Source organism: Solanum dulcamara, chromosome 8 (assembly GCF_947179165.1).
Source record: "Solanum dulcamara chromosome 8, daSolDulc1.2, whole genome shotgun sequence".
NCBI classification, from domain to species: Eukaryota; Viridiplantae; Streptophyta; class Magnoliopsida; order Solanales; family Solanaceae; genus Solanum; species Solanum dulcamara.
In genome coordinates this window covers 5,994,964-6,009,279 of record NC_077244.1, presented here as the reverse complement: position 1 = coordinate 6,009,279, position 14,316 = coordinate 5,994,964, and the positions used below count along the sequence as shown (strand labels likewise).

Below are 14,316 nucleotides of genomic sequence, written 5' to 3'. Positions count from 1 at the left end.
CACCTTCTTGGGTTTAGACTAGCTTGTCCTGATGGGATAGGACGAGTGTCATCGCACCCAATTTCGAATCATAATAAAAAAAAATTAATTAATTTTTTCTATATTATTCTTATAATTAATTTTTTAAAAATATTCATATTTATTTATAAAATTTTCAAAAAAAAATAAAAAAAATAAATTAATAAAATTATATTTTTATTTTATGATTTTTTAAGCACCATACAAAAGTGATTAACACATATAGAATGAAGGCCGTAAACAACCTCCAATTTCAAGAATTTGTCTGTCCGACAAGATTGTATCATTGAAACTTCAATATCAATTTTGCTTTTTCTCATCCCAAGACTGATTTTATTTTATTTATAAAAAATGTTCACAAAAGTGAACATCTTTTGAAAAGTTAACTGCCAGTAATATCCAGCTAATTTTCAGCAACTCCATTAAGTTTTAGCAAATTTAATTGGTAAAGACAAGAATAAGAGCACCTAACAAGCAAATCAGCACAGAAATTTGATTTCTTTTCCAACATCACCATAGGATTCTGAGCTGTTTTTTGTTGTTTGTTTTTTCTTGTGTTCAGTACTTCCTCGTCTATTTTTATTTATCTATTATATTAAAAATAAATTATCAATAATATTTATTCAATTTATAAAATTAGGAGATAATTTTAATTTAGTTTCTAATTTATCTTTATTACTCTCTCTATTCATTTTTACTTGTCAAATTTTAATTTGGAACATCTATTAAGAAAATAATGATTGGTTTGGCGAGTTTATCATTTTACTCCTATTAATTAATAGAGTTTTAAACATATTTACTCACTATATATTTTTCAAAAACATTAATTCAATGTTAATAAATTGAGGGTATAATAGGAAGAAAAAAATTATTCTTTCTTGATTTGTCAAAATTGACAAGTAAAAAGAGAAATCAAATTAGGGAGTATTAATTAATACTCATTTTCCTATTACATTTTTCAAGACATTGTTTTTATTACTCCCTCCATTCAATAATACTTGTCCACTATTGATTTTGCACAATTCTAAAGAAACTATAAATAGAATAGTAATTTTACCATATCACCATTTGATTATAATAAATACAATATCTTGAAAAATGTAATAGGAAAAAAACTACTAATTAATGAAAAGGGTAAATTAGAAACTAAGTTAAAATTATTTCTTGATTTCATAAATTAGACAAGTATTGTTGGACATCTATTTTTAGTATAGTGGATAAGTAAAGATGGACAGGAGGAGTATATTCAAAGGGTGATATGATTTACCCTTCTATTTATAATTTCTTAAGAATTGTGCAAAGTCAATAGTGTACAAGTATTATTCAACGGATGAAGTATCTATTTTGGTTCTAATTAATTCATTTTTATCGATATCTTTAGGATTTAAGTGCATTTTATCAAAAGTGATTATTCTCATAGCGTTTAAATCAATGACTTTTAATTAAAGACGAAAAAATTACTCCATCACAATAGTTAACGATAAGCTGCCTTTCCTTAGAATATAATTTGGAAAGGATCTTGCCTTTTTATAAGGATATTATCCAAATTAGTTTGTGCATACTTTTATTATTTTGCTTAATATGTCTTTCTATTCTTAATGTAATTATTTTATATTCATACAAATATTTATAGTTTATTTTAAATTACAAAGTTTTTTTTTAAAAAAATAAAAATTAAATCTAATAAAATAAGATATTATATAAATTGAAAGAAGAAAATCAAATATTATTGCATAAATTAAATATATCGAATACCATTCATCAGATATCGAGTAATTTTATCTAAAGTTAAGGTAGCAGAAATTAGGTTGTTTCTATCACATGCCAATATTTTTCTCCTTTGGACTTTCTCTGCCCAAATTAGGGGTGCATATTTTGGATAAAATTAATAATTTAAATTGAAAAAATATTATTGTTATTGAATTGTTGAATCAATAATTTTCTAACAATTTAGGATTTTCTTAATATTGATTTAATAAACGGTTAATCCAATACTCTTAATGAATTAATCAATAACCTTATAAAAATTAATTAAATTATAATCTTACTCATATATATATATATATAAAGCCACCTAAGAAACAAACGGTTAGATATTTGCCAAATTGAAACATGTTTGTTGTAGAATTAATGGAGATGCTTCAATTTGTTATCTATTGAATAATTCTGTTGATGTATCACTTCAAAGTCTTCTAAGCAATGACCAAATTTTACTACGATTGTAACAAGTATTTTTTTTTTATTTTTTTTTTAAAGTGTGATGTTCAAATTGACTTGTGTGTATTTTAGTTAGTTTTATGGAATATTTATAATCTTCATCATCAATAAGTATTAGTAATTTTATTCATTAATATTAAAATAGATGGAAAAAAAATTACCTACTTCCTGCGCTCATTTTTACTTATCAACTATTCTAAAGGTAAATTTTCATTTTATTCTATTCATTTCATATTATTTAGGTCCCATATGGGAAATAGTTGTTTCATTTTATTTATATATTTTAGCTAACATAGAGAACTTTGTACTTTTATTTCATACTATTCTTAGTGTTAAATAATTACATAAGTAGTAGTAATCAAATTTAAGATTTTAAACCATCATTAATAAGATTAATTTAGTAAAATATATATTTAATTAAAAAAATTAAGTGTGTGCCGGATCAACAAGGATCGAGAACGAAGGAAGTAATTGTCATTTATACATGAACTATCAGTGTGCGAATTTCTATCACAAATTATTTATTAAAACACATATCAACTATCAATTGTTTCGACTTGAATATCATGATCGTTCAGATAGAAAAAGAGAACAATTAATAGTTGAGATATGTTTTGCTTAATAATTAGTGATAGTTCAGATAAAAAACTTACGCACTTCATAATCAAGTATAAAACTCAAAAAACCAAATACTATTGTGATCCTTCACTTTTATTTTTAATCCTATAAGTTGTTTTGGAATCTGCATCCATTAGCAGATCAAAGCAAAGTAGCTACTAGCAAACTGGAAAGCAAATATAAGAGATTAATGATATATTTGATAAATGTTTAGCCCTTATCGACTTAATCGACAATCGAGTCGTTAATAATACGAATAATCATAATTACAAAATCGAATCGGTAACATTCCAAAAATGACTATTCACAGCTTTAAGTTTTCTTTCAATTGCTATCAAAAAATAATCAAAATGAACATTTTAAAGAAGCTACAATTGTCTTTCTATTACTTATAATACTGCTAAAATTCAACAAAATTACACTAAAAATGTATTGAATTCAATATCAAAGCCTTCTCTATTTACATATTCCCCACAAAATGAAGACTCTTTCTGAGAAATTATGCCATATTTCTAATCTTGTAGTTCTAGTCGACTGCTCTAAAATGAATTTTCTCTTTTCTTAGTGCTCCGACTCAACAAGTAATAATTGAAAAACGACATATTGTCTTCTTCCTTTAGTCGACTGCTCTACAAATGACACATTCTATTCTTGTTCCGCTTCTAGTCGACTGCTCTATGAAACAATTGTGCAAGTAATGATTGAAAATTGGCATTTCTTTTCCCTCAAAGTAAAATTACCATCTGGTTACTCCATTATGTTCTTCTGGTACCCAATTTCTTCTGCTTCTTCTCAAATACCTACTGAATATTGAAGTAGTTGACACACTCCGGCTCCTGAAAACAGCAGATCCAGAACCAGACCCGGATGAATCCGAACTAGTGGAATGTATGGATAAAGATCGGCGTTGAGAAGACGGTGTTAATCGCCGGAAAAATGATGTGAAATTGTTGAAAATTCGGGTTATTCCACTTCTATTTCGACCTGTATTGCTCCTTCTTGATGTCCAAGCTATTCTTCTAGGTACCCCATTGTTAAATCCACCGTCCATTTCTGTATAAACTACCGGAAGTTCTCTCTCAGCTCCCCTTCTTCCACCGGAAAATCTTCCCACGGCAAACCCACCTCCGGGAAGTCTCCATATTGTCAATCCCATTGCTTCTTCCTCGTTTCTAGGACGAGCAATGTTGTCGAGGTTTGTAGTTTCCGTTGATTCCGCCGGTAATTCGTGTCGGCAAACGGGGCACGAATTTCGGAGAGACAGCCATGGAAGAATACAATCGGAATGGTAGATGTGTTTACATGGCATTTCTCGAGCTTCAGATCCTAAATCGAAAGCTTCTTTACAAACAGCGCAATGGGTCTCGGAATTTACATGATTCGAAGCTATATGAATAATTGGCATCGATTCAATCGCTGATTTCGACGCCGGTGGATTTTCCGGCCGACCAAAACCATTTACCTCGATCTGTGCTAACTGATCAAGTAACCGATCAAACCCAGATCCCATCAAAAACTCCGACATCGTCGGCGGCAACGGCCGGAGACCTGAACCTTCACCATCATCATAGTAAAGCTCGTAACTCCGTTCCTCTGCAGCAGCAGCAGCTTCATCCTCCCCTGGAGCTTCAGATGGACTACGAAGAACAATAACTGGGTTGAACGGAGATCTATCACCACGATTACGCCTGCTCCGGCGAGAACCCATGTTCACACTCCGATCTAACTCTGGCCGGTCATTCCACATAGGAAACCTCCGTCGAGATTCCGGCGACCCAATATTACCCTCAGCACCTTCAATAAATCCACTATCACAGTGAGGACAAACAACGTCGTTCCCAGCTGAAATTCTAACAAATCTCGTACACCGGTAACACCAGTACGAAGACATCTGCAGAAGCCGGAGATCCGTCAAGACTAGACCCTATAATCCCAGATTATGCTCCGATTTGAATCGCCGGAGAATAATAATTCAAAAGAAAAAGGCTTTCGTAAGAGAAAAGAAAAAGTGAAGAGAAAAAATGGAGGAGCGTTGAAGAATGTGAAAGGTAAAGAAGAAAGGAGAAAAAAGAGAGAGTTTATAAACACGAAGACGCGTGGGAGAATAAGGAGCGTTGTTACTATCATTTGGTTTGGTCGCGGTGAAGCCGTAAATATTATTTCAATCAGTAATTAAAAATTTTATATTTAAATTTTAAAAATAAAATTAACGTATTTTAGGACTTATTTAAAGATGACGTTTTCAATAGAATTGTATCATGTTTAAAATTCAAATTTAAAATTTATAAAAAAGAATGCTCATATCAGCTGATCATGGTGGAATTGTATATAGATTATTATTTTGTTATAGTTAAAAAATTTATAGTTACAACAACAACAATTCAGTAAAATTCTACAACGTTGAGTCTGGGGAGGGTAAATTGTAGGTAGACTTTACTCCTACCAAAGTAGGACGGCTGTTTCCGGAAGACTCTCGGCTCAATAAAGCATAAAAAGACGTTAGATAAGGATAAGAAGTTAAGAGGTTTATAGTTAGAATTTTGAATATGAAATTATTTTTAATTTATAATATTCAATTTAATACTATAAAACATAAAAAGACGTTAGATAAAGCTAAAAAGTTAAGAGGTTTATAGCTAGAATTTTGAATATGAAATTATTTTTAATTTATAGTATTTAATTTAATGAATATAAATAAAATAAAATAATTTATAATTTGAGTGTTAGTGTGTGGTCCACGCGTTGAATGGAGCGCGGTTTATTTAACGGAAGAGAGGCGGCATATAATTAATAGAGTAGAGGAGTTGTGTTTACATGGCAACCGGCAAAAGAGAGAGAGACGGCGATACATTTAACGGCGTTAGTTGACTGGTCACCATTTTTGGGAGCATTACTTTTTTTTTTTTCATTTTCTTCGAAGGCCACCTATATTTTGTTTGCAAAATCTGATCCCCAAAAAAAGAGAAAATTCAGTGAAAGAATTTTATTATTCAACTAGAGATTATTTTTTCATCCATTGAATTATATTTTTAGGTTGAAGAATAGAATGACCGAAATTGGTGAATGTTTGAAATTTTGAGTTTCTTATTAAATTTGGATAATTATTTTTTTTGGATATAAATTTTGTTAAGACCTAAATTGACAAAATAGCTAGATTAAATTGGATAATTACAAAAGACAAAATATCCCCGATACATAAATGTACATGCAACAAACTGAACAGTGAAACTTTGAACAAAAAATATCTAAATCAATTGTGAGGGGGAGGCATTATGCAAATTCGTAAAAACGTTTAAGAAGAACGTTGACTTGACTAGAAATCCATTTAATTCCCGAACGCCGAAGTTGAAATACTTTATTATTATTATTTTTCATTTTTTACAATATAGTCGGCGAGTTAAAAATAAGTGTCAAATAGGCTGTGTTTTGATATTCCAATTTCGTATATTTAATCAATCCATTCGGTTTATTATTAATTTGAGTTATCAGTTTTTAATTTTAAATATGTTAAAATAATAATTAAATTAATAGAATAATTTTTAAGTATCAATTTTTAGTTTATAGATTTTTAATCCTTAACGGTTCGATTTTTTATTTTCGATTTGACGATTATGAAAATGCTCATAAAATAAATATTTCTTCCGTTCCTTTTTAATTGTCATGTATACTAAAAATACTTGTCCAAATAATTATTAAATTAAACAATTAAGAGGTAATTAATTATCTTTTTCCAATTTTTCTCTTAACATTAATTATTATAGAATTAAAAGGTATGTATATAGATAAAAATTAAATAACTAATAAGGAATATATTAGTCAAACAACATTCTTAAATAATTTTTTCTTAAGAGTTGTGTCAAACCTTATAGTGATAACTAAAAAGGGATGAAGAGAGTATGTGACTTCACCAATAATTTGACGCGACATGACAATAATGTAACTTTACAGAATGTTCATAAAATAGAGACAATGATAACTAATATGAAAAAAAAAACTATATACAAATGCAACACAAATAAAAGAGATTGTTTTTTGTTAACTCAAAGTCATTGTAAAATGTGAATTGAAAACTAAAGGATAAAGGCAAGTAATTAATGATATTAATATTTAATATTTATATAGAGATAAAATAGTAAATTACTACATGCTTAATAGGTTATCAACAAACCAAATAACTCAATATTAAAAAATCAAAATCGAATCGATAACCTGATATTTTTTTTTGTAAAATCATTAAAAATTGATAACCCAATAACAATAAATCAATCGCATTTTTTTCGGTTCGATTTACTGATCGATTCGCTTTTTTCACACTCCTATGTCTAATTGATTAAAAAAAATGTTATTGTATTTATTTTACATATTTAATTTTTTAAAAATATTTTTTTTGAGTTGGAAATCTCTCTCTCTCTCTCTCTCTCTCTATCTATCTATATATATATATATATATATATATATATATATATATATATATATATATATATATATATATATATGTGTGTGTGTGTGTGTGTGTGTGTGAAAAGTTACCTAAATACACATCTTATTTTATCATAATCTCTAAAATTTTCTATCATTTCAAAAAAAAAATCACCTTTCGGATACATCACTCTCCTCTCGCTGATACATTCATATCCCCATCTCGGATACACCCATCCTCTCCCTGATACATCCATATCCTCATCTCGGATACACCCCTCCTCTCTCTGATACATTTCTCCCCTTTCGGATACATGTCTCTCCTATGTATCCGGATGTTCAATCTCTTCTTTGATACATCTATATCCCCTCTTGAATACATTTCTCCCTTCATGAATATATTCCTCTCTTATATATATAGATGTCTGCTGATATATCCAAAAATACAGTAATGTATCCAAAAAAATTATTTATAAAGAAAATATTTTCTTTCCTACCAAACAAGCTTAGATTCCTTATAGTGAACGCGTTCTATTTCTGTACTTTTGCTGATTTTTTCCATGAAAGTGTTTGACAATTTAATAATCAGTCCCAATCTGTTTGGCATTTAAAATATGTTTACAACTAACCCAACATATTTATTATTACTCTACTTCTCTAAATAGCCTCTCTAATTTCAATTGAATCTATCAACCCTTTTTTTGTCTTTCAACTTATTTCCTCCGTTTATTTTTAGTTGTTCAATATTAATTTGATATATTTAAATAATAAATAACATGAAAATGTTACGAAATCACTCTTTAAATATAATAAAGTCAATATATTGAAAAATACATTAGGAAATGACTATAGTTAATAACAAGAATAGTTAGGTACAAGCTCTCAATTTTATAAATTAGATAAATAAAGTGAATATTTATTTTAATATATTAGACGAATAAAAGTGGACGGTGAAAGTACAAAAATTTGAATTCAAAAATTGTTTATGAAGTTTGAAATTTTACTATTCTCTCCGTTCTATATTAATTGATTATTTTTCACTTTGCACGATACTTAAGAAATCATAAATAATAAGACAAATTTATTAATTCACCCCGTAAAAGTTTTTGTGAATTTTTTTACAAACAAATATGAATACTTTCAAAAAGAATTAATTATAGAAATAATATATATATAAAAATTAATTAATGCTGATTAATCTATGAAAGCAAAAACAAAAGTTATTCTTAACCAAATTTTCCCTCAAATAAGGACACGTGCTTATACAATGACCAATATCTAAAATTTGTTTAAATTGGCTAATTTTGGAGAGAGAAAAAAATGCAAACAAATAGTACTGCTTCTGCTCCCAAATATTAGTTCCTTTGGCAATGAAATTTATTTCAAATTATTTGTCCTAAAAATAAAAAGTCATATATAATTAGACCATCCTATGATAATTATATTTTATAATAATATTTAATTATAACAAATATTTTTTTCATGGGTCAATATTTCATATTATATTATGTTATATTTTATATCCCTCCTGCCTCAATTTATAACATCTTTTAAATTTTGAGTTTCAAATAAGTTTTTTTTTACCGTAATTTTTTTAATATATTTTTTAAATATCATGAATTATTAATAAATATGACTTGTAATAATTTTTATGTAATTTTCAATTTATTTTTAAAAATTTAAAGATTCCATGACTCAATTCGCGATCAAAATTAAATTATTTAACTCTTGAAATTCAAATTGTGTCATATAATTTGAAACAAAGAAACTAAATAATATTTTGCTATAGCAATCTAAAAATATCAAAACAAACAATATGATTATACAAAGATGTTACCGCATATATTTATCTTTTTTCACCCCCAAAAAAGTGTCAATTTATATTCCTTTTAATGGACGTATTCCATTTCTGTAGTTTTGCTTAAATTCCTCAAAAAGTCTTTGACAATTTCATCATCAATCCCAATCTTTGTTACTTTACGTGTATAGAAATCATCATAACTTTTAAATTTTTAAATCTATTTGTGAGTATATATTGAAATATATCTAAAATATTCATATTCAAGATAATACTTTATTGAATTTGATAAGTGAAGAATAACAACAAAAGGAAAAAAAAAACAAATTAAAGAACAGGATATTTGATTGAGAACCCAATATTTAAATATTAATTTAATTTTTCAAAATAATTTTTTTCTAAATTTATAACTGCAACATTATTAAATAGGTGTCAAAAATCAATGTTTACTCAACATAGAGCGGGGCATAAGCTCCATGGATCGTTAAATTTATACTAATTTATAATGTAGTAGAATATATAATAACAAAATATATATTATTAAGAATGCATTAATAATTTAAAAAAATTAAAACGTGATTAAAGATCGAAGTACATAGAAACAAGTCTTTTAACATGATTTTACATGTATAAATAATGCAACGATATATTACTATCATACTATGTAATTTACCTCACTAAAAGAAAATAATCCATAACTTTTATTCGTATTATAATTAAAATATCACTTCTTCATGAATAAAAATAAAATTGCTTTCAAATAAAGAAATAATGAAATGTTATAATTTTGAGACATTAAACAAAAACATGACGATCATTGACAAGAAAAGATGTCACATTCGGCTATGTATTTTTTAAAAAAAATATTAATTGATATTCACCCTCACGGTGTTCTCAAGTAAGTATGCAATACTACAACTTGTTATTTGAGTTAATCTCAATTTTCTTGTTTTTACATAAATAAAAAGCCTATTAATCATCATTCATTAATGAAGAATTATGCAAGTCAACAATGTTAATATTAAGGAATTTGATACATAATTTATATAAGAACTGTTAGGTAAGTCTTGAGCGCTGGACGTTAGACGTGTTTATGGTATACAATCAGACGCTTAGAGCGTTAGTTTCACAGAACTAAGACTCACACGTGAGCTTCAAAGTGTTTGCTAGTGCCCCGCCACGGGGCGAGCTCGAGAATGAGTTCCAAAATTGTCTTTTAAAATACCATTGAAAATTATATTTTTGAAAATAATGACCATGAAAATTAAGTTTGCAAAGTTTAATGAATCTAATAGCCAATTATTCCAAAGTTGAGTGACCATGTAAGCTTCCAACTCTACTTCATTATTAATATATTAGTTCTGGACACATGCTTTGCACTTGTATTCTATATTTTTAATAAAGTTGCAAATGACTAATTTGAGCTCAAATAAAAATATAAATTAAAAAAGTCTAATAAGGAGAAAATACAAACAAACAAACAAAAAACAGAGAAGAAAAAATATAATGTACACATTCTTCTTAGGGTTGTAATCATAGTAATATTGATGAAAAAGAAATATAGAATATGTACAAAAATTTTCAAGTTCTCGTCAATTCCTTCTCCCATATAGCCTTCTTCATCAAGTCATACTAAAGCATGAATCAAATAGTACAATAATGATATAAGTACTTTACTACTTTAACTATCAAATGAAAAGAATAACCTTAGGTAGGGATCACATGAAACAAAATAAATAAATTTATATAGATAAAAATGGAGGAAGACCAAAAGATATCTTAAAATTTAATTTAAATATTTAGAGGTTATGAATATAAAAATTATGAGAGTTATAGATATAAAGAGTAACAATTGAATAAGCAATTAAATATGAGATATGAAGGTGAATATTTAAAGAAAATAATAATAATAATAATAATAATAATAATAATGATGATGATGATGATGATGATGATGATGATGATGATGTAAGGGTATAAATTTCATAATACAAAAACAAATAAAATAACAAATGTATAACACAAGATATATGGATATTTTTTGAAAAAGAATTTGAATGTGAATATTGCATAGTTTAGTTTTAAATAATGAATATTATATTTATTATCTATTGAATTTAAAGATTTAATAATATTATAATATATCATTTGGGGTTATAAATTTGAAAAGACATAGATATAATAAAGATTATTAAAAATGAGAGTTATGAAGATGATAATGTGTGAGTTGAAGACACAAGATTGATGAATATTATTAGAATATAAGTTACGAAAATGAAGAGGTGTAGTTATGGAGTTGATTTTAAATGAAAAAATATTTTTTAAAATAATTTTAAAAAAATAAATTAATAGGTAAGAGGTATTTTCGTAATCCAACTTTTGTTTTAGATTCTCTCCACTTTTAATGATATATATATATATATATATATATATATATATATATATATATATATATATATATATATATATATATATATGATATGATATTCAGTTAATTAGAATTTGAGTCCCAATATTGAATTCACACTTTTTTATTCTCTCTGTTTCCTCTAAGTTAGATAAATAACCTTAAATTCAGGCTGCTAAATTATTTTTTTTAGGATTATCCATTTTCCTTGCCAAGTTGTTCAAAAAAAAAGGACACAATGGTGGGGTGATGAAATAAATACACACCATCGAAGAATATAATGTAGTGAATGAGTCTACTTTTTCTTAATTAGAGTTTTTGAGTTTGAGGTTTTGGATATAAAAAAAATACTTGCTTAGTTCCCTTCCCTTGAATGGGCCATACATAATACGAATTCAGATTAATTAGATTCTAATATACTTTAATACAGATATCAAACACTAAATAAAAAATAAAAAATACACAACATTCAACAAATACATTTCAAATTTCTCAATGACCTGTATCCACATGTCACAACATATAACAGTAATATATCTATTTTTAGGTATGACGTGATTTTTTTTTTTAAACCAATTAAATTTTGCAACTTGACTATAACAGGCAATCCTTACATTTATACCAATAGTTTTTATTGAAAAATTGACTGGCTTTTTAACAAGACGTCCTTCTAATTTCGTTTTAATAAGAACTAATATAATTATGTATTATTTTAAGAAGGTTTACTAGTACTCAGCTGATAGATTGGATAAACTTTTGGTACCAAACAATTAAACTGGTCATGGTTTTGAAGATTTTTTAATATATAATTTGTAACTCACCCAACAATGGCATCTGTTCCATAAGATATATACATATTACAAATGTTTAGGAATCTGTGGGTACTAGGTATGGGTGGACATATATATTGAAAAATTGAAAAATTAAACTGAATCGAATTAATTTGGTTTTTCAGTTCGATGTCGATAATATTCGGCTCTTCGATTTGGTATTTGGTGTAAGGGTCTCGAAACTTTGGTGCACCGAAGGACTGAACTTTTATTATTTTTTTTGTATATATATATATACCAAAAAATAAAAGTCAATTAGCAATTAACTCATTCATGAACAAATTAAAGTAGCAACAAATTTACAATTAGATAATTAACTTCAAATATTAATTTTCAAGAGGAATTTCAAAAGTATTTTTGCCGATATACGTCATGTAAAGGAACTTGTCTTCATCCTTATTTCCTCGAGCAATAGGTGGAGTCACATTAATGTTCTTCACAAAGATAAATATGATCTTTTAAGCACAATAACTGTTTCATGGTGAGACACATCATCACTTAACATGGTTTTGAATTTTTAAGTGTCTTATACTTTGATTTTGTCCTCATTTTATTTTTTATTCTCACCGAAAAAACTATTTCAAAAACATCGAACAAAACCGAATCGAATTGAATTAGTTCGATTTGATATTCGGTGCACACTTTTTCAAAATCGAAGTACCAAATCGAAATTTGATAAAATCGAACACTCACCCCTAGAGTACTAGGGTGTGCATATCAGTCGGTTCATATCCGATTTCATGTATTATTGATTTGATTTGTTATTTTTTTTACTTGTAAACACGTTAAATCAATAATCAAACCAATAAGATATTTATATCAATTTTTGATTAATTAATACTTTGTCCTTAACAATATTTTGATTTAACTAATAAGAAAATCCACTTTCGACAGTAAAGCGGGAGTAAAATTATGGGAAGGGTGAAATTAGATAAGGAACTATATAAAATTTTGGTGATTATATAAGTTTAAATCAACACCAAATCTCTCAAGGACAGTAATGTTTGCTTTAGCCATTCAATAACTGGGTGCTATTATCTAGCATTAATGTAAGGAGAAACTCCTAATTACACATTAAATATTCCTATCATATATATTAATTGTCTATATTATTTAAAGTAATTACATATTATCTCACTAATTAATAATTTTAAATCAAATTTCAAGTCAATATACCACTCCTTCAAATTTTTCCCTCACTCTCTCCTTCTTTCTCTCACACTCTCCCCCTCACTCTTTCTCTCTATGTACGGATGCACTAATGAATGTATTAGTGCATTTTTTGATACTAGAAACATGTATCTTTAACACTCGACACATGTATCTTTTGATATTAGATACATTCCAAAATACATATACATACGAAATAGGTGAGCGAGAGAGTCAACATGTATCTTTGATACTAGATATATGTGTAGGTGAATAAACCAACAATATGTATCTTTGGTACTGGATACATTCTAAAATACAAATACATAAAGAAAGAGGCGAGCGAGAAAGGAGAGAGGCAAGCGAGAGAGTCAGTGTTTCCCAGATAAATATAAATTACACTTGGATATAGTGTATATGGAATAAATTACATATAATTTGACCCGTATATATCCGAGATACATGTATCTAAGTGCGATGAATACATATGTCTGGTGAAGAAAAAAAATACAAAAGATAATTTTCTAAACTGATGTGAGCGCATCTTATTTTCATTCACTTGCTAAAGATATACTAAAGTGTTATAAACACAAGTTTCGTTACTCTGAAATACAATAATACATTGCTTTTTTAGTGACGTTGCTAGCAACCTACGTCGAAATTCAGGCTTATATTTATTACTTATTTTATCATTGCTATTTTATTCACTAATCATTATTCCCTTATGTTTTTTTAAGATAATATTCTTTAAGCGAGTTAATTCATAACAATTCTATTGCTTGGTCCTCTCAATTCGTGTATCCTTGAATCACGTATATAAATTTAGTTGTACCGCAAGCATAAAAATTGATAATTTTGTA

General features: G+C 27.3%; 1 protein-coding gene across 1 annotated transcript; it reads right to left on the bottom strand.

Annotated features, from left to right (window-relative positions):
- Nucleotides 1–3,218: 3,218 nt before the first annotated feature.
- Nucleotides 3,219–4,906, bottom strand: LOC129900688 (probable E3 ubiquitin-protein ligase RHC2A). Its single transcript, XM_055975701.1, has one exon. The coding sequence runs from the start codon at nucleotides 4,742–4,744 to the stop codon at nucleotides 3,590–3,592; it is 1,155 nt and encodes a 384-aa protein (XP_055831676.1). The 5' UTR covers nucleotides 4,745–4,906; the 3' UTR covers nucleotides 3,219–3,589.
- Between the last annotated feature and the right edge of the window lie 9,410 nt (nucleotides 4,907–14,316).

Excerpts from the sequence above, each read along its gene's own strand:
- LOC129900688 (XM_055975701.1), bottom strand. The coding sequence starts at position 4,744 with ATGTCTTCGTACTGGTGTTACCGGTGTACGAGATTTGTTAGAATTTCA.